The following is a 27,572-nucleotide window of genomic DNA, read 5'->3' as shown; positions in this document are numbered from 1 at the left end:
GGAGGTTGCCCCAAACTTGCCCTCGGGGGAGGGGTAGAAAGTCCATCCGATATCAGGGATTTTGCCTTTGGAGCTAAAGGAAGCAGTGCAGGTGTTGCACTTTGATATTAGTCACCACCTAAATGAGGCAAAACAGAGTGCAACACCTGCACCACCTTATGTTGTGGAGGGAATGCGGCTGTCGGCCAATGACTAATAGCTGCATTTAAGAGGTAAAAAGGAGGACACTGGTGGTAAACACACACAATTAACATAAAATTACCGTTAGTGAAACGCACAGTATGGGATCCAAAATCTGAGTGATCAAATGCAAAAATAAAACCTGGAGGACTAAATGGGCAGAATCCATTTGAAACACCTCACCTCTACCTAACCATCCCATTTTGGCCCTCTCTTGATTCTCCCATCACCTGCTGTCCTTCTCTTGCCTCCTCTTCCTTGACCACCTGGTCCTAAAATTTTCCCTCCAGGTATATCTCCCACAACTTCTCACTTCCCTTTTTCTCTCTCCACGAGCTCCTATCTGCACCCATTTCTCCCCCTCTTTTCCATCGCCCCTCCTTCTCGCAAATTCCCTACCTAATCTGCCTCCTCACATCTTTCACCTCTCTTTGCCTCACCTCCTCCACCTAGTTCACCTCTACTGATAATTACCATCTCCCTTCTGCCTTTTACACTGCCCATACCCTTCTCCCCCTTTTCTCACTTTGTCTCATGAGCCTCACCTCACCTCACCTCCTGCCCCTCCTCCTTCCTCCTCGCCATCCCTCCTCCCTCACACGATTTATTTACCTACCTTAACCCTCTTTCCCCTCTTTGTCTTATCCAGTCTCCCCCTTGTCTTCTACACCTAGTCCACAACGCTGGGTAGACTAGCTCTATAAAAAAATGTAAAATAAATAAATAATTTCACACATCTTAAAGACTCGGGGCTACAACAGCAGAGATAGCCATTAACTTATATAGATCCTGGAGGCTCAATCCAATGACCGCAGAGCGAAGAGATCTCACGGGGTGACCGTCTAACTGAAGCTACTCCACAGGAATCACACACAAGTTATAGGCTCCTGCTTCTGGCAGCAGAGCTAACCCTGCAGAGATCCTGCATCCTCCAGCTTTAGAGCAGAGATTTCTCCCATGGTCCATCAATCCTCAAGGCTTGGGCCTTGTCTTACACAGATATTGCAAGCTTGAATATCGAATAGCAAATCTCTCTCTCACGTCACAGAGAGTTTACTAGATAAAGTCCCAACTGAATTATCCTGAAAGTTACAGAAAAGAAAACTCCTTTTTACTCCACGAAAGCTAAACCTTAGATTACACATACCATATCCTCTGAGACAGCAGAACTATTTATCGGTTTGAGCAGGTCTTACAGTTTCAAGCCCAAAACAGGAAAACTATCTTTCAGGTTGCAGAGATCTTACAGGCTCCGGTATCTATAAAGTAAATCTAATTAAGAGTTTTACCTCATATAAAAGGCAACTTAAATGTTTTTGGTTCAGTCGGAGGGATTCCTCAAGTAATAGCAACAAGTGTGTCTCAGGCCAAATGCTGAAATTATGTGAGATGTTAAACTCGCAGGGAAATACTTTTTTTTTAAACTTGTTTTTATTAAAACTGCTTCCAATGTATCCAGGACAGGAACATACATGTACATGTTGAGTATCTTAGAGGCAGTATACAACAGCGTTAGTAACATGTCATTCCACGAATACGTACAAGCTCACTCGCATAGAAATACTTAACAAACCAAATTACACTGACTGCGGCTCTGGATAGCAAATGTATTGTAGATTGCAGCAAAATAACAATCTTTCCAGCTGCACTGATCATGCAGGCTCAGACTTTGGAATGGAAGCTATTCCTTAGATAACAAATATTTTACTGCCTCAGGCAGCTGCCTGCAAATCTGCCCTTCCAGTTAGAGAAAACTTATATGTTCAGACTTCAGTGAGCAAACATAATGCGCAACTTGCAAAGATCTTTCAGGGTTCACCGAGAAATTACTTGGCCTAGATCTGCCGGACATAATACAGTCCAGTTCGAGGGTGACGTAGGTGGACTACGGGTGCCGAGCGTCAAGGGCGTAAGTGGGAGTCCTCTGCTGAAAATAGAGCTAAGTACAGATCGCGCTCCGTTTTCCAAGGGGCTTACACTATTATAATATCGTCTTTGTTTTCCTTTGCTCTGCCATATTACAGGGTGTGCCGAATACGCTTCCACCCCCCTCCTGAGACCCATGGTGTTTATTCACAACACCCAAAAAGTGAGACAATTTTAACTTGATGGCGATCTTAACATATTTCTATATTGATCGCAAGGTTGACGATCTTCTATGAAGATTTTCACTGTTTTTATCCCTTAGTCACTTCTAGTTTGTACCACGAAAAGTACACTACACCTCTCCTAGCTCATGTGAACCCGGGGCTATCAGGTGGTGTTAACCATAGCGCTATTCTGCCACAGCTAGAATGCCTTTCACCTTTGGAGCACGTTATTTACTACAGAACCTTTGACAACCAGTAATAATTCTAAATGTTTGTCTTGTTCTACTTGTATGTCTCTGTCCCCTTCCTTCCAGGTGCAGAAACGATCAGTAGAAGCCTCCTAAACCAGGAGTAATTAGGAATAAGTTTCTATTCCTAATTTTTTTGCACTTTTACACCTTTTTAATTTTTCACACTCACGTCCCTAGGTAAGGGTGGGCCTTAGCGTGCCCATACCGCCGGGGGTTTTTCACACCCAGTCCTGATGAATTGCCGGGTAAATTAACACCGTTTCAATGGCAAGAAACATGTCGACTACTCTGTAGGAACCCACCACTCAATTAAAGTGGACTGGTCCCTCACATTTTTTTAAATCCATTGTCTTTAGTGATCATTTAATAAAGTGTTATCTCAGATACACTACTGACATTTTTAAACCTCCATCACTCACTAATTTTCATTTGCACGCAACACGCCCTCTACTCACCATCCCGCTCCGCAGTAATCCTGGCGTTGCAGCACACCAAAGAGACACTCTGTCTCTTTGGTGGGGCCCGATGATGAAGCATGTCATCACTAGGTCGTGAGTGAGGGCCTTCCTTAACATCCCAGTGTGGTTGTTCTGGTGCTCCCGTGAACGGCATAGTCCTTTCTCCATGGACACTCTTCTTTTGTTTATTGAATATTGACCGGGGAACAAGAGTGTCAGAGTACTCTCCCTACCTCTCTCTTTGTCATACGGACATAATACAAGCAAACCCGTGGTCAAAATGTTTCTAAAAGTTAGAACTATCATTAAAAAAAGATGAAGCGAAGGTTGGTATTCCAACTGATTATAGGTTACAGTGTAATATTTCAAGTATGTTCATGTACATTGAATAGAGCAGTGGGAGCAGCATTGAAAAGCATAGCTCTTAGAACATGCTTGGTGTGGTCAGCATCAGTGCATGCCTTTCTCACACTTACAATAGATGCATTGAAATAGGAAGTAACTAAATATTACATAAAGCCCATGAACATATGGTTGTCACTATGTCGTCCTATGTCTCTATAATATTTACAACACTTGAAAAAGTGGGCCGTGTTACAATGAGTCCTATTTTAGCGATAAAGCCATACCAAAGTAGTGTTAAACTCCATATAGCCCCTCCAATTACTCAGAAGTGAGATTGTGTGTTCTCATCCTTCCCACTAGTGGAGGTCTTTTTTGTGTTTAGACTACATGTTGTGGACCATGCACTGCCTTGGTATTCTTGGAGACCAACCCTTCACAATAACAGGACTGAGAGAACTGCTGTGAGGAATATAGCAAAACTAGTGATTGAAGTGGTCCGAGGGTGATTTCTCAGAAAGCAGAAGGGGCTATCAGCCTGATTCATCAATCTCCCGTTTTGCGAGCCCCTAATAGCGATTCATAACGAATCGGTATTAAGGACTTGCAAAACGGGATTCATGTAGGAATTGCATAAAGAAATGCGATTCCTACACATTCCTTATTTGCGATTAGCTAATTGCTAATCGCAAATAAGGAATAACTCCCCATTCATTCCTATGGGCCAAAAGGCCCATAGGAATGAATGAGGAGTATTCCTTATTTGCGATTAGCAATTAGCTAATCGCAAATAAGATAGCGATTTAAAGGGTGCCAGGGGTGTCCAAAGGACACCCTGTAGCACCCCTTAAATGCAAATTGAAACAGGTGTTGCGCACACACACGTCCAAAGGACATGTGTGTGTGCAACATGCAACTTAGAAAAATGCTTTTAAAAGCATTTTTCTAAGTTTTCGCTATTTACCACGAGGTTTGACCTCGCGGTAAATAGCGGGCCGAAATTGCGAATTCGCAATTTTTAAATGGATGATGAATTGCATTTAAGGAATCTCAAATAGAGATTCCTTAAATGTAATTCCTCGCAAAATAGCGAAATCGCTATTACCGATTTTTGCATTTGGGATGATGAATCCCAAATGCAAAAATAGCGCTCGCAAAGGGCCAGATTCTCAGAATCTGGCCCTTTGCGAGCCGATTTCGGCTTGATCAATCAGGCTGTTAGTTCATCTGGTCCGCTTCCAAAATGAAATGGGCCTGCCACTGAGGGAAAAATGAAATCTGTGTGCCACTGAGGACAATTTGGGGAATGTGTGTTTTTCAGTGTGCTTAATTCACACAAACTGCTACATCATGTTTATTTTTTATATATATTTCAGTCTTGTGGTAGGCGTTCTTCACGTAGATCATCTTTGTTTTCTGGGAACAAGAGAGAATCTCTTAAAGGGAGTGTCACATCTGGAGGAAGCCGTACTTCAGACGTTGGTAAGGTTTACAATGTATCTGAACCAATGGAGGTTTTGCTTGGTGTTTACCTACAACAGATGACTTGATTTTATTTTGATGTCGATCTCTCTTGAGCTCACTGTAAACCTTAAACTAGCCTCAATGTGCTCTCTGGCCAGTGTTTGTGTGTGTCTCTTTCCTAGAGTGGGTGACTGTTTTGCAGTGTATTTGTCTCCCTCTCTGTGTGCATGACTTCCAGAGTGAATGTGGGAATCGGACTGTCTCAAATGCTGGTTCTCTTGTCTAAGTGTATATCTTTCCATGTCTCAAGGTTATGTATCCACTTGTCTTTATCTCTGATTGTTCCCTTTGTATGTGATATTGTATGTTCTGTCTTTTTTATGTTTCAATGTCCCTGTGTTTATGTTTCTGTATCCTAATACCTGATTCTCCCCAGTCTTGTGAGTGCAACGTACACCCCTAACCCAGTGTATGCACCTCGTTGGCCCAGTGTGGTGTATTTCCTATTCCAGTGTATATGAATTGCCTGTACGGTCTATAGACTTCACTATGGTAGCTTTAGAGTTTTCTGGTCATGTGATCAGTAGGTATTGTCTCAAAACCTCCAAAGAAACACTTCTAAAATGACAACTTCGAAAAAGACACTTCCCAAACTGTTCCCAAAATATATCGAAGTAAAGACGGTGTGAAAGTGATTAAAGGTTCAGGGTTTAGGGTATATGGTTTGGGGGCTTAGATTATGGGTGTAGAATTATGGGTTTGGGGTGTAGGGTTATAGATTTGAGAGATTTGGCACTAAAATTGTAGGGTTTAAAGGTTAAAAACTAAAGATTACATGTATAGGTTAAGGGTACAGCTGTTAATAAAGGTTAGGGTTTAAAAGTATGGAGTTAAAGAAAGGTTTAAAGCCTTAAGATATAGGGTTAACTGTCAACGGGTTAGTGGGTAGGGGTCGAGGATATAAGATTAAGGTTATGGGATAAATGATTATCAGTTTGGGGTATATGGTAAATATTATGGGTTTACGGAACGGTGTTAAGGATTCAGCTTGCAGGGTTACACTTTAAGGGTATGCCGTATAGGGTTATGGGTACAGTGGTCAAGATGGGAGTGGCTTGAGCCCGTATGCAATGGCTGCCTGAGCTGACTGCTTCGTCCCGACCTCCGTTTCTAGGGACCTAACATGCATTATTTGGCACTGAGGTTAGTTCTTTCTTTTTTTGCACCAGCCAGCGCAGATCTGAAGAGAGCAGTACATCGAGTTACTTTATGACTCTTTTTGCACCTTCTTATCAACATCATTTCGAGTCGTTCAGCTCCAGGTGCATGCAGGGATGTCGCGTCCTCGAACCAGCTTCAAGGCTTGCGACTAGTGTCCAAATTGATGTCAGTTAGGGACCCACACCTCCTGTACCTTTGATGTTTGGAGCGCTACCATGACCCGAAGTCGTGCTCCGACTGCCGGGCCTTGAACCCAAAGTCTTTGCGGGAGCGGTCTCGAAAGTTTCTCAAAGCCTGGCAGTATGCTCCGGGTCGGCCGAGAGGGAGGTCGCAGGACCGGTCGCGGAGTCATCACTACCACTCATTGTCGAAGTCCTCGTCTTTGGGTAAGTTGAAGCACAAGAAGAAGGTGACAAAGCACCATCGCTCTTCGCGTTATCCCTGTCCATCGGCCGACACGACACGGAAAGTGGAAGGTAGTCGTCCAGCTCCACCCGTAGAGCCTGTTGGGTCGACTCCGCCTTGCCTCCCTTCCCAGGAGCCGGAGCGACCCCAGCCCAACTTTGTGGCTTTTACAAAGCCCTCCATTCCATCTTCGGACAGCCCAACTCCGCCGGCGTGCCTTCGGGCCCTGCGGACTCGGCTGGAGGCTCTTGGCCTTCGATGCCAGCGGTTTCGGCTCTGACACCGCAGTGCTCCCGAGGATCCAGGCCTGGGTCTGGAATAGGGGCCAGTGGACCTCGTGACACCTCATCCGGTGCCAAATCCAGTGGTGACACCTCCGCCCCCTCCGATGCTGGTTGTGTCCCCAGCCGATGTCGACCCCAGCCCCCTCCCTCAATGTGTACACATAGCCCAACCAGCGTCGATCGACATCCGGACCGGCGCTGACTGGTACTTTTGTACCACTGTTCTCCCCTGGTGTTCCCTACCGCTCTAAGTGGCTCCAGAGGAGAGTGAGGAGGATTGGGAGGGGTCTGTAGACCCTTTGGCAGACCAGTTAGAGGAACCAGACTGGAGGAAGGAGTTGGGTGAGGCCAGTGGTCTGGACACCTCTCCAGACCTTGGCATGCTATCTCCCCCTACTGTGGCTAGGCTACGGAGGAGGGTGCAACTTACGCAGTGGTGTTGGCGGGGCAGCTGAGGCCTTAAATCGTGGGCTTCCTACGGTGGCAGTCAGGACTAACCTCCTGACCGAGGTGCTTCAGCTGGCAATGACCTCTTCTGAGTCCCTGCTGCCATTCAATGAGGCCCTAACAGACATCCTTTTGGGCACTTGGTCCAAGCACAACACAGGGGCTCCTGTGGACAGGATGATTGCTCGACGCCATTGCCCGGCCCCAGGTGACCCCATTTTCCTCTCCCAACATCCCACCACTGAGAGCTTGGGGGTCCAAGGCTCAACTTCCAAGGCCACATTCCCTACTGCACTACCTGATAAGGAATGCAAGAAGTAGGACCACCTTGGGAATAAGATATTATCTTCATCCAGCTTCGGCCTGTGATCGGTGAAAACCGCAGGTCTCTTGGGCCGTTACTCCTACTCGGTGTGGGACTCGGTCGTGCAGGTGCTGCCACAGTTCCCGGAGGAGGCCCAGGCTCTGCTCTCCCGTGCAGTTGCCAAAGGGAGAGATGCAGTGAAGTTTGCCATAAGATGAGGGCTGGACAGCACCTACTTAACATCCTGGACAATTTCAACATCAGTAACCCTGAGACGCTACGCCTGGCTGAGGTCCACTGGCTTTTCGGGTGATGTCCAAGCAACACTTTTGGCCATGTCCTTTGATGGCTGTCGCTTGTTTGGCGACAAGGCAGACAATGTGCTCGATGCTTTAAGGACTCCAGGGCTACGGCCTCTACCTCCCGCCCAGCGCAGTCTGCTTTTCTCCCCTTTCATGGCTACGGAAGGGGTGCCCCGCCATCTTCCGCCAAGAGCCACAGGCCTGTGCGAGCTGTCCAGCCTCTGCGCGGCCGGGGACATGGGTCCTATCGTCATGGGTCTGGGGGCCAGCGGGTGGGCAGGTTTACCACTGCCCCCTCTGCAGCAGCCTCCAAGCCCTCCTACTCCGACCTTTCAGGGCCACAATTCATCAGTGGGCAGCAGGATTCGCCATCACCTCCCCCACTAGCTCAACATCACGTTGGACAGGTGGGTTTTGCAGATAGTCCAAAGGGACTACTTCCTCCCCTTCGACTCTACCCCTCCATCCATGTCACCTCAATTCCACCGCATGTCGGAGGATCACTTGGCCCTTCTCCAACAGGAAGTTACAGCTCTCTTGGCCAAGGGAGCCATCAAACAAGTTTGTGCCCCAGAAGTTGGTTGTGGTTGTTATTCCCACTACTTTCTGGTGCCCAAGAAGGACAAGGGCCTGCGTTCTAGCCTGGATCTCAGGAACATCAACCGCTTCCTCCGAGAAGTTCAAAATGTTGACACTGGCTGAGATCCTGTCTGCCCTCAACCCTGGAGACTGGATGGTAGCGTTGGACTTGCAGGTCTCTTATTTTCACATCCCAGTCCTGCCGGCCCATCAGCGTTACCTACGGTTCGTTGTAGGCCACGAGCATTTTCAGTTTACCGTACTCCCCTTTGGCCTTACCAGCACCCCTCAGGTCTTCATGAAAGTGAAGGCAGTGGTCGCAGCTCATCTGCGCAGATCAGGGGTTCCAGTCTTCCCCTATCGCGACAACTGGCTATTGAAGGCGGGCTCGCCGCAGGTTGTCGTCTCCCACCTCAAGACTACAACTGACCTCCTGCATTCGCAGGGGTTCACCATCAACGGGCCAAAGTCACACCAGATTCCCTCTGAGAGGCCCCTTTCCATTGGAGCGGTTCTGGACACAGCGCAGTTTCGGGCTTTTCCTCGGGAGCAGCAAGTCTGCGATATTCGTGCTATGATTACGATCTTTCACCCTCTAGCCTGGTTTTCGGTCAGAATGACCCTGAGGCTACTGGGCCTCATGGCCTCCTGCATCCTGCTGATGGACTATGCCAGGTGGCATATGCACGTTCTGAAGTGGGACCTGAAGTTCCAGTGGGCACAGCATCAATGGAATCTTTCAGATTGCGCCCAGATCTCGGAGGGCACTGCACACCAATTGAAGTGGTGGCTAACAAACCAGGATTGGGTCAACAGCAGATCCCTCTCCCATCCCCAACCAGACTTCACAGTGGTGACAGATGTGTCACTTCTGGGGTGGGGTGGGGTGGCCACATGGGAGAGGTGGAGATCAGAGGCCTCTGGTCTCGGGCGGAGTCTGGGCTCCACATCAACCTACTGGAGCTTTGGGTGATCCATCTTGCACTGAAGGCATTCCTTCCTTCTGTCAAAGGGAGGGTAGTCCATGTGTTCACGGACAACACAACCGCCATATGGTACTGCAACAAACAGGGGGGTGGGGTGGTCTGCCATATGTCAGGAGTCACTTCGTCTCTGGAAGTGGCTGGAACATCAGGGCATGTCCCTGGTGGTTCAACACCTGGTAGGTGCTATGAACGCCAGGGAGGACAAACTCAACTGCCGGTGCATGATGGATCACAAATGGCGTCTTCACTCGGAGGTGGTGCAAAGTCTCTTTCAGCGGTGGGTAGAGCCTTGGTTAGATCTATTCGCCACCGAAGAGAACGCGCAGTGCCAGCAATTCTGCACATTGGAAATTCCAAGGCGGCACTCACTAGGCAACACTTTTTGATGCAAGTGGAGTTACGGTCTTCTATACGCCTTTCCGCTTATACCACTTCTGTCCAGAGTGCTGAAGATCAAGCACGACCGGGTCCAAGTCATTCTCATGGCTCCAGACTGGGCACAAAGAGTCTGGTATCCCGAGCTTCTGCACATGGCCATCGATCCTATGATCAGACTGCCCTTTCAGGAGGATATTCTTTTGCATCACCAGGGGACGGTCCTCAACCTAAACCTGTCCAGCCTCCACTTCCTTGCGTGGAGATTGAGCGGCGACAGTTGACGGCTTTCGACCTTCCTCCCGAAAGTCTGTAATGTACTCTTGGCAGCCAAGCCTCCCTCCACCAAAACGGTATACGCCTGTAGATGATACAAATTTGTGGCATGGTGTGCAGCAAAGGTGGTGGATCTCCTTTCTGCACCCCTTTCAGAGGTTCTCCTCTTCATTCATTCTTTGTCCCAGCAGAGCTCTGCTCTGGGCACTTTAAAAGGCTATCTTTCTGCCATTTCGGCCTTTCTTTGGCTTCCTGATCAGCCTTCTCTTTTCAAGTCCCCTTTTGTAAATCGATTCCTTAAGGGCATTACTCACTTGTTTCCTCCAATTCCTTTAGTAATGCCCCAGTGGGACTTGAACCTGGTTCTGACCTATTTTATGTGTGCTCCTTTCGAGCAGCTGCATAACTTTCCTCTCAGACTTTTGACTGCCTTTTTGGTTGCCATCACCTCTGCTAGCAGGGTGAGTGAGCTTCAGGCTCTTTCTTCCAAACCTCCTTTCCTGGCTGTTTATCCAGACAAAGTTGTCCTTCGCACTAGGCCTTCTTTCATTCCCAAAGTGGTTACCTTTTTCCACATAGGACAGACCATCACTTTCCCCACCTTCTTTCCACTTCCGCATCTTTTTAAAGAGGAAGAGCGGCTCCACCATCTGGATCCAAAACGTGTGCTTTCATTCTATCTGGATTGCACAAAGCAATTCTGGGTGGATGGCCAGCTCTTTGTTGGCTATGTGGGTGCCAAGAAAGGTCAGGCCGTGTAAAAACGAACCATCTCTTGATGGGTCGTTCTTTGCATAAAAATCAGCTGTTCCTTAGCGAAAAAGGAACCTCCAGTGGTGTTGCGTCCCCATTCCACCAGGGCAACGGCAGCCACTACTGCTTTGGAACGTGGAGTCCTCCTTCATGTCATATGCCAGGCAGCTACGTGGGCTTCATTGCACATGTTTTCCAAAAACTACTTCCTGGAAAGCCAAGTCCAGAGAGATAGCTTCTTTGGGCGTTTAGTTCTCCAGGACTTTCTGGTATGAACTTGGTGCGCAGACCCACCTCCGGGCTTGGTATTGCTGGGGTATCTATTGTAATGTGAGGAATCCATAACTAATTGTATCTTTCATATGAACAAGTTACTTACTTTAGATAACAATATATCTGTAAGAGACATAGATTAGTTATGTATTCTTCATCGCTCCACTCCTCTTGCCCGTTCTGCAAACTGACTTCTAGGGTAAGGGACTCCCTTTCAGGGCCCTAGTTTTGTGCACCAGCAGTCAGTGTCTTGCATGGCTCTGTGCTTCTGGCGTGGAATGTCTTGTAAAGAACTGACATCAGCGCGCAGGGGCGGCGTCTAAGAAGATACCGCAACAGCATTCCGGCGACCACAACGCCAATGACGAATGCGTAGTCAACCGACTCCCCCTACCGACGCGCAGGGGTACTGCTGAAGAAATATTTTCGAGATCCAGTCTGACGCCCGGGGGGTAATTCTAAGGTGAGGGAACCATAACTAATCTATGTCTCTTACAGATAAATAATAATAATAAGGGTAGCTTGTAGAGCGCTTGGTTACGCCAAAGCGTGTCCCCGCGCTGCAACTGAAGAACTCTATGCGAGGTGGAGATCAGTGATCCTTTATCTAGAGAACAGGTGTGTTTTTAGGTTCTTGCGGAAGCTGGATTCGGATGGATCCAGACGGAGATGGAGAGGGAGTTACCGAAGGTAAGTAACTTTTTCTTCTTGTCTTATTTTTCAATTTAATTTCATATGTGCTCTGATTCAACTCTGAGGTGCATTTTGATCCCTACTTATATTTTTAAAATGCATCCTAAAATGGCAATTAATATCAGAAACTGAGCTTTTTAACCTACACCTGGTGAACTCAGCAAACTTTGCCTATGTATTTTATAGAACCTCAACCTTTTTTTAATACTTTGGTGGATTCTTTTTTGCACTTTAAGTACCTCTTCTCCATGTTATCCCGCACAATATCATTTCTCCATATTGATGTTGTGAGACTCTGCTGATGACTACGACTACTCACATATCCTCTTTATTTTTATACGGAACAAATCTTATCTCCTAGGAAAATGTGTTTCACTGCCAATCGACTTCTTCGCTAAATCGCTTTGATTTACTCTCTTGACTCAATTGGTATGTACTTTTTTTGTAACCCTTGCATAACACTGATTTTATCAGATCTGATTCTTTGCCTCTTCAAATCAATATTGAACGCTTTCAGCTTGATACATATAAATATCTACACCTATATTAGGAGGATCTAAGATCAACTACTTAGCACAGCACTTTGTATTTATAATAACTTTATACCAACAGATCTTGCACCTTTTTCCTGCTCTCTATATGCTTTACCATTATAATCATTCGCAATTGTGGATCACAAGTACAAAGACTCTAATTATATCAAGGACTCAAAAGAACACAAAATTACCATAAAAAGGGCTAAAGTTGAACCACCTTTACCAGACTCACTGGTAAACCGAAAACAGACCCTAATATGAGCTTAGATACCATTATACAATGACTTGGTGCACTTCATGACCTAGCTCAAGATACCAAAGCTAACACAGACACCATGCACGAAGACCTACAAGTTCTTGGCAATGACTGCAAAAGCCTAGCAGGGAGGCTAACAGATACGGCCTGTAGAATTGGCATTTTGGAAGATTTGTCTACTTCAGAGAAGATGCAGAATGATGCAATGGTTAAGAAAGTCAACGTACTAACTACAGAAACGTCTGAACATGAAGATCGTAACCAAAGGGGAAACCTGAGGCTCTTTGGTTTATCTGAAAATGTGGAAGAAGAAGCAACATTGTGTGTTGAATTTCTTGGAGCATGGTTACCTTGAACCGTGGGGATTTCATTTGACAAGGATTTCGAAATTAAAAGAGCTCTTAGTCACCATGGGGAAACCTCGATTCCCCTCCGCTAAAACAAATTAGAAACCAAGATTTTATTTCGTCCACCAAGAGTCTGACAAACTGAAAAAATTCAATGGAATGGCTCCAGAATAAACATTGTCCAAGATTACTCCAAAGAAACTGGCCCTTCGTCACACCTTGAAGGACCATGCTATTCCTTTTGGTTTTACTGGCCCAGCTAAATTGCACAATGTGGTTAAAGGGATATCACTGATCTTCTTGGATCCTTCTGAACTACAGGCATACCTTGATTCTTCAATTTCCTTGGACATGGAAGTGTAAGGTACCACTGTTCTTTTCTACAATGGTAATCATTGTCAGTTACACTCTTTCTCCACTCCTTTTTTCTTGTCAGGAGTATGGACACTTGAGATGTGAATTGATACTGCATATTGATATGTAAATATTATTTCTAATAACTTTACTAACTATTCTTGATTTGTAGATATGCTTAAATGTTTTGGGTATATATTTATACCAATCATACTGAGTATTATTACATATTAATGCTCTTTATCATTCCTTAGAATCAAATCAGTCTTTTCAACACCTAATCTCCCTACCATATAACATTTGACATATGGTTGATCAGCAAACTTTGAACTTAAACATTTTGTTCGAAATGCCACTAGTTGATTTATTTCACTATGACTGCTTTATTTGTACTGGTTAAACCCAATATTACTGTGTGTTTCCAACCATGTTCTCTATCTATGAGGTTGAGGTGACCCATTAGTGGGCTGGGGTTGGGCTAAGTCATGACTTTTTATGCCTCGAACAGATAGGGGGTGTGGAAATGTGTCTTAAACACAATTCAGGGAAAGGGTAGAGAGTGGTCCAGCGGTTAAGATATATGTTTGTTATATTTTTGTTGTTTTTGCAATCCTTTTCAATTGTTTGTTTACCTTTATTCTCTCTTCTTGTTCAGTTTCTTTTCTTTGGCTACTCGATAGGTACTTTACCTCATGCACCTATATATCTTAATAGAATCTTTATCATCACTCTAGGCAATTACATAAACTCTACAGTTCTGGTCATAAAACCACGTAGCAATAGGACCTATGCCATTTGCCTCAGGGAACTCTCCTTACATATATCTATCTTCGACATCTCTTCTGTTTCTCATGACATTTTGTATCCATGCCATGTCTTATGCCCTTAAAGTACTTACTTTCTCTTAATACAAAGGGCCTCATTCACCCAGTTAATGGAACGCAAATTACAGGCTATTGTTATAAACTGATTGGGGACATTATCCTACTTCAAGAGAGGCACTTAAAATCTATTCAAGATGCAAACTTCTATAGTCCATAGATTTCAGAAATTGGTATCTCCCCGGCCCCACAGAAAAAGAATGGGGTTCACACTCTGATATCCATATAATCTGATATAACTGTGTTGTCTCACACTCATGATCATTACAGTAGACGGCTCATTGTCTACGCACCCAATGGTAATGAAGTGACGTTTGGGAAGATCTAGATAAACAGCTTACAGAACTTCCTGACATCCTTGGGATCATTTTAGGTGGAGTCTTCAATCTTCCATTGGATGGGAATCTTATCCGAATACTCGCACATAAATTTGAGTATAATAAATCTCAAATCAACAAATGAAAATCTGTTTCAATAACAATAACTTAGTTGACGTGTGTCATTTATATAATCCTGCAGGGCGTGTCTACGCATTTTACGGATCACCCCTTCACTCCTTCTAAAGGATAGATTATATAATGGTTAGTAAATGTATTCTCCAGTTGGCTTATTCCCCATGAATTGAGCCAATAGTGATCTCGGATCATGCTTGTATATCGGTAGAGCAGCACGAGATGAATGATCCTACCCTACCTCCTAGACATTGGTGTTTAAATTATGTCTTATTAGAGGACGATAACACTAGAGGTGTTATAGCGCAGGCCATTTATAATTTTCTTGCAGAAAATAGTACTGAAGATACAATCCCCCATTAGATGGGATGCCCTTTAAGCCACAATAAGGGGTATCATAATTCAACAAATGTCACACGAACAAAGCAGTCTCAGAATGATTTACAATTCTGGAAAATCAATCAATCCGGGGGGGTTTAAAGTGCCCTACTCGCCTGTGATGGTCTGAAAGCGCCTGGTGGGGGAACGGGGGGGGGGGTAGGGGGAGGGGCGGCGGGGTGTGCGGGTCCAGGTCCGCGAAAAAGCCAGGTCTTGAGGCTCTTCCTGAAGGTGTGCAGAGTAGGGGAGCATCTGATGTTGACCGGGAGCTCATTCCAGGCCTTAGCTGCAATATAGGAGAAGGCTCCTCCACCCGCTCTGGTTGTGCGGATGCGCGGAGTCTCTGCTAGGGCGAGGTCGGTGGAGCAGAGTTATCTCTTGAGTATGTGGGAGGACACTATTTCGTTGAGGTATTTGGGTCCAGTGTTGTGGCGGGATTTGTAGGCGTGGTTGAGTAGCTTGCAGGTTACTCTCTTCTCGACGGTGAGCCAGTGGAGGTCTTGAAGGTTTTGGGTGATGTGCTCATGTCAGTTCTGCTAGTTAGGAGTGCCGAGGGTGATGGTCTTTCTGGCTTTGGGGGAGGGTGGATCCACTTGAAAGTCTTGTGGAGGATGCGGTGGGTGTCAAAGCAGGTGGAGGTGACAGCATTGATCTGGTGGGCCATGGTGAGGGAGGAGTCGAGTTTGATGCCAAGGTTCCGGGCGTGGTCCATGGGGGGGTGGTTGCTGAGCGCAATGGGCCACCAGGTGTTGTTCCTAGCTGAGGGGGTGCGTCCAAGGATGAGGAATTCTGTCTTCTCCAAGTTCAGCTTTAGGCAGCTGCTGCTCATCCAAGCTGGAACATCTTCCATTCCGTCCTGGAAGCTGAGTCTGGTGGTTTCTGGGTCCTAAGTGAGGGAGAGGATGAGCTGGGTGTCATCAGAGTAGGGTACTATGCTGAGTCTGTACTGTCTGATGATGGCGGAGAGGGGGGCCTTGTAGATGTTGAAGAGCGTGGGACTGAGCGATGATCCTGGGAAAAGAATATTTCAATAGTAGATAAACATCCATACCAAAGATTCCAATATTTTGACTACATTGCAATATGAATATAACCGAATTTTAAGCACAAGAGCCCAGACATGGTTTGAGGTTGCAAATTCTGGTAAACTCTGCAATAGAAATAGAGCAGAGAAAACCCTGGCAAATTATCTGAACTAAAAGACTTATGACAAAGGTAAGAAATGCTGATGGGTTGGTTAAGTCATACATGGAGGATATTCTTAAATCTATTCAATTATTCTACTCGAAACAATATTATTTGAATGAGCCCCCCCTCTTTAATTAATGATTATCTAGAATCCTGTAATTATCCTCGTATATATCCCTGGCCAACTCGTTCCACCTTAATAAAACCATAGGAGAGGACAAAATCATATCTGCAATAAATAATCTCAAATCTGGGAAAGCTCCAGGTCCAGATGAACAAAGTGGGGGCACCTCTACATGCTACTTTCCTTCATTACGCTTCCTTGGGCTCCATTGTTTGTTTGGCTACAAAAGACACAATAGTGGTGACCACCAAAGGAAGGGAAAAACCATTTGGAAGTTAAGAATTATAGACTGATTTCTCTCATTAATATTGATTGCAAAAGATATGCAAAAGTTATAGCTCGTAGATTGGAATCAGTAATACTTATTTTGGTGGCTACTTTGCAAACAGGTTTTTTAAAGGGCAGTCTTGCCTCAGATAATACAACAGTGTTTTGTCATGTTCTGGATAAAGCCATATTATCATGCTATTTGACTGCCGCACTTGCGTTGGACGTAGAGAAGGCTTTCAATAAAGTATCATGGCACTTCCTGCAGGCAGGTCTGCACAAGTACCTGCGTGGGGATGAGGTTATGGGAATGATTATGGCTCTGTATTCCAACCCAACGGCAAAGGTTAGGGTTAATGGTGATTTGTCTAATCCATTCACTTTATCTCAGGGAATCTACCAAGTTTGCAATTTCTCTTGTTACTGGTAATTGAACTATTGGTTTCCTCCTTCAGAGACAATCATGACATAACCGGCCTAACTTTCAAATCAGCCAGACAGGTGTTAGCATCATATGCTGATGATGTCCTTTTGTTCCCTGAGAAAGATCCACGAGTCCTACCAATCATTATGAGAGAAACCGAGAAATATGCCCCAGTTGTGGGCTATTCTTTAAACAAGGGCAAAACCCAAGGTCTTTTCACTAAACATGCATTGTATAGCGGTGGTGATAGGCAATCTAGGTTTAAAATAGCAATCAGAATCCATCAAATACTCAAGAATATGGTTAGGCAATGACCTCACACAATCCATCTCTATCAAGGAACAAAAATCCCTTTCCAAAATAAGACCTTCTCAATACGATGATAGCCCAACTCATCAACTTCGTCAGCATGCTACTGGTCTCTCTCGCACCTTTTTCAAATCAGTCAATAATTCTATCTCCGAATTCATATGGAAAGGTAACAGATCAAGAGTCTCCGTGATTAAATTGAAGATAAATAAATCCTCAGGCGGTATTAAACTCCTGAACTACCAACGTTCTCAATTGGCATTTTTTGCTATCCAGGGATCTTGGTGGTTTCAGATGAATGATGCAGGTCCTCCTCTGTGGGTTTCTATAAAAACTTAATTAACGAACCTCTTACATCTGTGTGCCACTCGCTCAATACAAAATTTAGCTAGGCTCCCTTTAGAACATTCAAGACCCATCAAATTGGATACAGTTTTGGCATTCTTAAGTTTTGATAAACGACTAAATCACAAAATGATATGCTCTACTATGGCATCTTTATGTCCTAATTGTAAAATTAAATTAGATGGGAATCTTGGGTAGTGAAAGGCATTATTTTAATAGGAGATCTAGTTACATACCTGCAACCCATTCCATTCTCTACCCTACACTAGACGTTTCATCTCACAAACATGGATTTTTAAATAATTTTTAGGATTGAAAAGTGTGATTGGACAACTGAAGTCTCCCCATTCAACTGAGCTCCCCAGCTTGTTTGGTAACTATAGGAAACAAGGTTATGCTGCATCTTACATTTATAAACTCTTAGAATGGCCCAGAATTCATGTGATAAGGTCAGTCACCAGGAAATGGGAATCCTACTCACAACCCCTACAAAACATGGTAATTTCTGATGACACATGGAAATATTTGGCAATCCCTCTTCTGTGCAAAAATTACACCAGCATTAGCACAATCCCGATTCTGGTCTACTCATAAAACTTATTGTACTCGACTAAGACATCACAAAATTGTTTTCATTTCATCTAATACTTGCAGGATATGTGGGGAGGGACCAGGGGACCTACAACATATGTTTCTTACTTGGAAGATTGTCCATCCAAAATGGACTAAAATACAATCCTTAATCCATGATGTAACTGAGGATTCTCTCCAGCTCAATCTGCTAACTGTTACCTTGGGCATCCGTGCAAATCAGCTTGCGACTTAACTGACTGACCAGGTTCCATTATTAATGGACCTCTTGCCCTCTCTGGGTATTACAATGATACCCTCCGGCTGGAATTTAAATTCAGTGAGCTCTTTTACAAAATAGTGTAATTTATTGTGATCCAGTGAACGGGCAGACAATATACGCTAAACTACATCGAGCAGCTGTCTCAAGACATCTCTGGGATGCCTTTGATGATTATTTACAAAAAAGTAATCCCCCAAGGCATCCTCTCTGTTCTATGTCCCCATGTTCATGGAGTGTGTCTGCTACTTCCTGTTGCTGTCAAAAGCAACCTGTGGCATTCCCCCACAAGCTCTATTGGCCTTACTGAACTTATTTGAAGTGGCCAATGCCTCTTTTACTTTCTCTTTAATACTCCTTTCCCCATTCGTATGGGGGATGTTTCTTCTCTTTCTTTTCCTTTACCTCGGCCTTGACGGTATACATGGATACTGATACATGTTTTTACTATATGCCATGGGTCTTTTCAGTTGCATAAGAAATGCAGCGTATCTGTATTGAGATAGTTATCTTTTTATCATTTACGGATTATAATTGTATTCATTATGCATAAAGAATGTTGTTTATTGCTGTAATTTGTTACTACGATCTCTGTTCACAATTCTTCTTTTCATGTATCGTATCAAAAGTATAATGTGAATTTGCTTGTGTGGCTTATTTCTTTTCTGAAAGTGATAGCATTTTCTGGAGTAATAAAAGGTACAGTGGGCAAGCGTTTCTGATTTGGGGTACTGGTTAGGCGCTGTGATTAAGTGTTATCAATTTGGGATCTAGAGGCCAATAGTATAAATGATGTGTTACAGGTATAGGGCTGAGATTACTGGTTAAAGGTATAGTGGCAAAGGTTATGGATATAGAGTTAAGGAGTATACGGCTAATGGTTAAGTTAAAGTATATAGGGTTAAGGGTTTAGAGTGTAGGATTTAGGCTTTGGTGTATAGGGTTTACATTTATCGGTTAAAGGGTTAAAAGTCAAATGCGTAGGGTAAAGAGTGTGTGTTAGCGCTATAGGGCTAATGGTTAAAGGTTAAGGGAAGATTATACAGGGTTGAAAGTTTGAGCATAGTATTTGGGTGATGGGGATTAATATGTTAAAAGTTAAGACTACAAGGAGAATGTTTTATTAAACGTAAATTGATTAATTTACCCGTTTTTATTTTTAGCTGACCTTCATTAACACAAAATGCAAGAAGTGGTTCTAGGAATACTCGAAGTACGACAACTATCCGACTGAAGACGAGAAGTGTTAAAATTAAAAACCAAAGCTACAGGCCATCACTATCTATGTGCTTAGGATCTGTAGGGATATCTTTTAGCCATCAGGACTGGCAAAACCCTGCTCTGGTTTAGGAATGAACTGATGATTCGCCTCTTTAAAAAGCACTAAATCTTGATACAGTATTAGTCCACAAACCAGCTACCTCTCCACTCACACATTTACTGTGTCTTTGACCCTTGTACAATGCTCCTTTGCCTTTTTGCTGGGATCTCATGATCAAACAGCACATACATGCATTCAAGACAGAAAGTCCCAACACAGACCAGAACTTCTACCAGTCCTTTGATGCACAAGAGGCACATGTTTAAAGGGCGCAAAGAACAAACTGGAGAAAAACTCAAAATTTTTTCGATTGAAAAAAAGAACAGTACCATAGATCATTGATTGAAAAATACACAAGAGTTTTTAAATTAATGCATTCATGAACTGGAAACCAGTGTTCGTTCATCAGATAAGAAGAGATAGAGTCTGCCTTTTTATATTTCAACCAAGTAATCAAGGGAAAACTGAAAACTTTTCTGTGGTTACTTTACTTCATGCTGTGTAGATAAAATCAGTTGCCCAAAAACATTTTCCTCTCCAGGGTGGGGCATCCTGTAGCAAGAAATAATACATTGGCAGGCTGAACCCTCAAGTTATTATTGGTAACTGTTTCTTGGGTATCAGCTAATGACAGTAAAGGGGTGACAGGTGTATTTACAAAATGGCTCTGGCAGTGATATTCTGATTGATTTCCTTTCCACGTCCTTCTCCATCTCTTGAACCAGTGTCTTTGTATTGTATCTCCTAAATCCAGCGTATCTCCTATCTCAATGTCTGTGTAGTCCCCTGTCCCAGTATATCTACTCTGCCAGTTTCAATATATGGACTGTTCAAGTGCCTATTTATTTCACCTTTCAGTTTGTGTGTTCTCTGTCTGAGTCAGCGCCTTGTTTTCCCCTGTGTCCATGTGCAAACGGGTATATTCTTTGGCACAAATATACCCTCTCTAGTGCCTGTGCATTATTTTTTACTAGTGTACATGTTCACCTGTCTCAAGGCATATCCCTCCCTGAGGTAGCTGAACACCTACCCATAGACTAAGCATGCAGTCTCAATATGGGTAAAATGTTTCTCAGTTTGGGCAACTTCACATTTAAAGCTACCTGAACAATGACGGGGACAGATGGTGCAGTTGTTTTAGCTACTTGGGATAAGTAGGCAGAGAAAAAGTGGCCAGACATATTTCAAGTGTTTCAATATTGCTAATGACAGCTACGTTGTTGTACAGCATATAAAGGAGGACTGGTAGCATTACCTTACCTTACATTTCCTTCTGACCCTCTGTCTCAGTTTTAGTTTTAGAGAAGACCTTTGGTGCATGTGTGCATCATGTAAAGCAGCATGTGAGCAGCCGTTGTGGTTTATAGTTGCTGTTGTGCCTCATGTATAATGAGCTGACATCTTGTTTCTTTGAGCTTGGTCACATGTACATTTCCTGCTTATGTGGGGAAGAAGGTGTCCATACTATCCTCTTCACCTAGCAACAAAATTATATATATAGAAAAAAATGACAGTTCATTTAATCGAGTACTTAATGGTGAGAAATTCCCTTATTTAAAAAGTGTTTCAAGAACGTCCAGGATACATGTTGTGGGATATTGGTATAGAGGGCCCGATGTAGGTAAATCCCATTTACCGATTTTGAAATACCGAATCCTACCGAATCGGTATTCAAAAATCGGTAAATGGGATGTAGGTCCCAACATCTGGATTCGTTACCGAATCCTTAACAATTCTTTAATTACCGATTCGGTAAATACCGAATCGGTAATGCCCATTCATTCCTATGGGCTTTGGAGCCCATAGGAATGATTAGGCATTACCGATTCGGTATTTACCGAATCGGTAATTAAAGAATTCACAAGGGTGCAGGGGGTGTCACTTTGACACCCTCTAGCACCCCCAAAACGGGCATGTGTGCAATGTGGCACACAGACATGCCCTAAGGGCACGTATGTCTGTCACATGGCACATGTGTACATGCACAGATATGCATGTACACAGGAATCGGTTTTTTACCATGGATTTGTATTCCATGGTAAAATACCGATTCTGTAGGCCATGTGCTGATGGAACATTGGCTACCTACATTGCATTTTCGGTAGTTCTACCGAATCGTCATCATTACCGAATCGGTAAATATTACCGATTGGGTAACTTTACCGATTCGGAAATGATAACGATTCGGTAAAATTACCGAAAATGTGCCCCTACATCTCGATAGCCCTTTACCGATCGGAAACGGCCGAAAATCGGTATTTTCGGCCGATTCCGATCGGTAAAGGGCTACCTACATCGGGCCCAGAGTCCTTTAACATCCATAGTTACCATGTGTGGTGTCTCCCAATCAATAATGTGTACCTTTCAATATACTTGTTATCCATTATGCATTTTATATATGATTCAATTTCTTCCATATTGAGTAATTTCCCTAAATGGTATGACTTGCATATGTTTGTGTATTTTAAAAGCGGCATGCCAAGTTCATCATTAATAGAAAATAAAATAATCCTAAAATAACGACACAAAATAAAAGGTTTACACTATTTTAATACATAAGTAGAGATAGTAGCACTATAATGGAAAATCATAATAAAACGTTATCTCTATTTGGGAAAAAAGCATGTTAGAGAATGAATTCCTTGGCATCCAATGAAATTTTACAGTCTAATTTCCAGGAGAATATAGAAAATGTTAATCATATCTTCAATACGGTAATACATCATGAAAATATGTAATACCTGAGCACTTGAGAATCAGTTGCAACTATTTTTTTTCAGTAGACCAGCGTCTGTGGGATAGAATGGAAAGAAATGGGAAATTGACACCAAAGTATCATTCTAGAGCTAAGACACATCAGATGATGGGCATTTCCCACACCATCCCTTTATTACCAAAGAAACTGCAGAATTGTGTTACTGAAATTAATGAATGGTTTGTGCTTAATTTTCTCAAATCCTGCCCATTTGAAATATAGTTCAGTATTTCAATGTTTTCATGGATATGGGAAATCTTGCATTTGAACAGCCAAAATAATTTCTCTTTTTTTTTTTACAGGAATCACTTTTGTAGATATTGAAGTGAAGCTCAACCTAAGGTCCAAGCAGCCCAAGTTAATTTAAGTGGAGTGGCATACGTCCTGCTCCAGGCGGTGGGAGGATTACAGTCCCCCAATATTAAGGGCACCCCAAAACTTAGAACACCTCAAAGACTTACCTCAGGCGGTTCTCCCACTGTAAGTAATTGCACAAAAAGGTCCCCTCCCCCACATCAGTTTAGCAGAGTAACAGAAATAAGTAATTAGGATCACGCAATAATTGAGGTCTAGATCAGAAAACAGTTAACCTCTTCCATGCTTATGACGGCTCTCCGCCATCACGAGTCACGATGGGTGTGTGCTCATGAGGGCCGGGAGCCGTCATGACCACGCCCACGATTGGAATGTCCAGCACTGCGGTGGAATTCGCGCCGCAGGGAAGAGGATAAAGAGTTTCATTACAGCAATTCAAAAATAAGCAGTACAGAGTCAAAACCAGGAATGCTCAAGTGCAGAGTTATACACAATAGTCATAATCAGTAAAATTATAAGTCCTAAATTAATAGCAAAATCAATAGGAAATTGGACTGTATCTCTAGTAAACAGGAAAGTCCGGAGTTCTCTGCTTCGATTATTCTATAATCGGTAAAATCCATCAATAACTGTAATAATCAGGAAAACATTTAATCTGCATCACTTTTTGCTTCTTTCTTGAATTCTCCTCTGCAGCTGGTTGTAGAAACAATCCTTGATATACTCCATCTTCTGCTCTTTGGATCTTTTACTTAAAAAAAAAAAACCTTAACTGCTCTGTTTCCGGATTTCTTATTCATACACTCAGAAAGTTATAGCAAAAGAAGCAAGACAATTGCACAAACCCTTATAAATATTACAGGTGTTACGATCCTCCTTAATGTACCCCCACCCAAATTAGCTAACCATTCACCAACTTTGCCAAACCCCATTCTTAGCTCACTAAACCAGGAGCCTACCGCTTCCCATAAGCCATGCTCTTCAAAGGCTGAAGGACATGCAAGGTATTAGTTATATTAGTAATATAAGAAGTAATAACCCTAGTATTTTCTGGTATGTATGTACAACAGCTCTTGACCGTTAAACTCAGCCTTCCTTCGATAAGAGTATTTAATGCTAAATCATTTTCAATAACCATAATGTTAATGGCAATAATTTCTGTATTTACCTGTTTCAATACTCCTGCTGTGTCTACTGCAAGCTTATCTACTAAAGCATATAGACATCTGATGTTCACATAATTTATTGCCATACCTATAGAAGGAATAATAGCACCGAGTACACCTAAAACTACCTTCCAAAACTCCTTTTCACCCTTTTCAGGTTCATTGCATCATCCATTTCACTCACACAGTAAACTCTAGGAAACACTAAATCAAGCAAACAAGATCCAATACAATTTTGTGGCAAATTGAAATAAGCAATCTCCCCCACAGACATATTAATTTTCTTCTCAGAATTGCTCTCCACCCAATAAATCCTTTCCAAGAACCTCTTAGCTTCTTTCACACACTTTCTCCCAACTATTCATCCTTACCATCTTTCAAATGTCCATGACTCAGCAAACACCACTTACCCTTTCATTCTTGCTCCATTCTTAGCCTAGGATGTATATTTGACACCCTAAATTCTTCTTTTTCCTGTTACATGTTCCATGATAACTTCCCTCTCTTTCCAATCTCTCGCAACTTTCACTACTCTCTCATATACCCCAATAAGCAACTTTTCGTCTATACACTGACTACACATATAACTCCATTCAGTAGTTTGTTTCCTGAGTAGTTTGTGCAACCACCTTAAAAAATGACCATATTTAACAACTTCATTATCTACTTTTATGGGTAAGTCCTCTAAAGACATGTTGAAATCCTTTAGATAACGATAAATAAAAACCTCATTATTAAATATAGCCTATTCATTACAATACAGTGCATAAGAAATTAAGAGGTTTATCCCTCACCCGCAGAAGTAAGAAAAATGGTACATAAGTACTACCCCTTAACCTCCATAATGTTTATGTATTCATGTATCTTTTTAGTATATCTGGAATACTAAAATTCACAACGTTTTCTTTTGTTCTAACATAGCATGCTTCAGTTTTTTATTAACTGTAGTTAGCTTAACGTCCATAGAGGAATTTCCCACCAGAGATCGTAAGGACAACAACAGCCAAACTAAGACTAATAATATTATTAATATAAGCACTAATACTACAATTTTACGTTTGCTGGTCTCCATATTCTATTTGAGACATGTTAGTCTGTGGCTCAAAAATTCAAAGATAACAAAAATGTCCTATAAAACAATGATAAAATTGCTTCTTTTCTTTCTATTTCCTTAAAAAAAGAATCCAAACACAAATTCTAAACCTTTTTTTTTTACTTTGCTTCTTACAAGAGTTTATTTCAGTCTGTGAATGTAAGTCTTTTATTTTGTTGATCTTGCTTAGTCTCTCTATTTTCTAGGTGGTTCTTCTAATGTCTCTGTTCCAGACTCACTCAAATTTGTACTGGCAATTGGTTCACTAAATTGTAGCTTTCAAACTCTGATTCTTCTGCTTCTGACTACGACTGTATATGTTCATTCAGGTGAAGCATTTTTACTATTTTGAACTCTTCTCCTTGTTTACTTTTTGGAAACAGGTGATTCATTCCCACTAATTGCCTTTACAACATTTCAGGTTCACAATGATTTATTTTGCAAGTTCTTTTCCTAGGAACATCTTCTTCTTTTATTCTTTGTTCACCAAATGTCTTTGTCAAGTTTTCTTAATTTTCCAAAGAACTTAGGGCTTCATTTGGATGCCGGGTGCATTTTGGAACAGCCTATCAGTGGGGGTCCAACTGGCTGACAGACCTTCGGTCAGACCGCCGGATAATGATACTGGCAGGCAGACCTTTTGCTGTTGGGTTAAAGACCGCCACATCCGACATGATCTAGGATTCTGTTGGTGCGGTGGTCTGACTCCTGTCCCTACAATCAAGGCACCACCGTTGGGATTAGGATGCCAGTTTCTGACTAGCTTTTTATAGTGACCCGATTGTCATGAAAAGCCAGCTGGGAAGGGACTTTAGGGGCCCCAAGTACAGCCCCCGTGGGCTGCTGCTAAGTGGCCGGGGGAGCACCTCCACACATCAGTGTACCGTGTGCCAGGCACCAAATGGTGGCTGGCACATGATGCATGGATGTGCACAAAGTGCCTTTTCCTACTGTGGCTTGTGCTGCATCTCTTTTCCTGGCCCGCAACACAAGCTGCAGTAGGAAAAGGCACTTTCCGACTGCTTGCATGGTGATCCAATCATAATAGAGCAGATGGGACCGCCAACTCAATGTCGAACAGATACCTGCCCTCGGCGATGGCCGACAGATGCTCGCCAGACCGCTATCATAATGAGGGCCTTAGTCTGGAGCTTGAAATGATGATTATGTCTCGATCAGCATTGACTCCGCAATTTACTGCAAACTGCTTTCTTCCTCTGAGGATTCTTGTGACTCAGAGTTCCAACTGCAATTTCTTATTCATTGGATCAGAGACTATTACTTCTTGTTGCCACTCATACTTTTGGATTTTATATGGTAGCATCACTTCACTCTGATCCTTGCTTTGATATTAGACTTCAGACATTTCAGGTTCTTCCTCAGAGCTCTTGCTAATCTGAAATGTTATGAGTTCATAGATTTCTTTACTAGTTTGAAAATTCTCAGTATGAAAATTCTACCCCCCTCTGGACTCACGCTGTGAACTTGAGCTTGGATCTGAGCTTTGCTTTGTGCTTGACTTTGTAGATCAGTGGCTGATTCAGTGACTGTTTCTGCTACTTCTTCATCTGCTGCTTTTTCACTCTTTTCATATGAGCAGCGTGGATCCACTGTGGCACTCCAGCACACTTCACCGCAGTGTTGGTCATCAGTATTACCTGATAGGGTCCACACCACTGTTTTTCTAAGCAGTTGTTTCTGATGAGCTTCTTCTCCACTATTCAGTCCCCAGGATTCAAACCGTAGCAGGGAATGTCTTTTGTTACTTCTGTTGTCACATTTACCTGATGAGAAACTGATTTTACTATATAAGCCACTATATTTAGCACAAGGTCATCAGTTATTGAAACGAATGTAGCTGAAGGAATGTAGTCAAGTCTTACTGTTCTTGCCTGATCACCTCAGGAGGTAGTATGTCTCATGCTCATTAAAACAAGAGAAGTGCAGCAGGCCACTTTAACCCAGTCAAGACACACCTTTTTTCCAATTTGTTCTTAAGAGTTCCATTCTCTTTCTCCTTCACACTGAACGTTGTGGACAAAAACTGCAATGAAATCTTTTGATTTATCTGAAATGCTGTGCAGACTATATTTCAACAAGCCCTCACCCCCTGGCACCATCCTCCATGGTAGAAGTGCTATTTGTGCCCATTTGGTACTGCGATAATGGGGCTACTCACAGAGCTTCACTTCAAGTGGCCATCTTGGTCCCTCGTCAGCTTCTTTTTAATCTGCTTTTCTCTTTTGCATCAAAGAAGTCCCTACTGTATTTTGCCAGCTTCAAATTTAATTTATGCTTTTTTTCTGCCATTACAGTTCCCTCTGTTGTATATAATCATGACGTTAAGCTGCAAACCCATAGCAAAAGCAGAAACAAAACCACTAACACCATCTTTATCAGGATCATCGATTCCACTGTTTCATGAAAATCTGCATTAACTTCCCATAAAAAACGTGCATTGGCTCTTTTTGTTCCTGTGAAGGTCTAAAGAATATTCCCCAATTGATATCTTTTTTCAAATGTTCAAT

The 27,572-nt window shown here is 43.0% G+C and overlaps 1 protein-coding gene across 1 annotated transcript in view; it reads left to right on the top strand.

Annotated features, from left to right (window-relative positions):
- LOC144821209 (protein NEDD1-like) overlaps window positions 1-27,572 on the top strand; it is a 752,172-nt gene that overhangs the window by 409,417 nt on the left and 315,183 nt on the right. The window contains exon 8 of the mRNA XM_078677987.1: window positions 4,698-4,803. Coding sequence (XP_078534113.1) covers window positions 4,698-4,803 — 106 coding nt within the window. The remainder of the gene's footprint in view (window positions 1-4,697; window positions 4,804-27,572) is intronic.

This window comes from Lissotriton helveticus, chromosome 1_1, assembly GCF_964261635.1.
Source record: "Lissotriton helveticus chromosome 1_1, aLisHel1.1, whole genome shotgun sequence".
NCBI lineage: Eukaryota > Metazoa > Chordata > Amphibia > Caudata > Salamandridae > Lissotriton > Lissotriton helveticus.
Note: the sequence above shows the minus strand (reverse complement) of the source record. Positions and strands in the feature narration are given on the sequence as shown.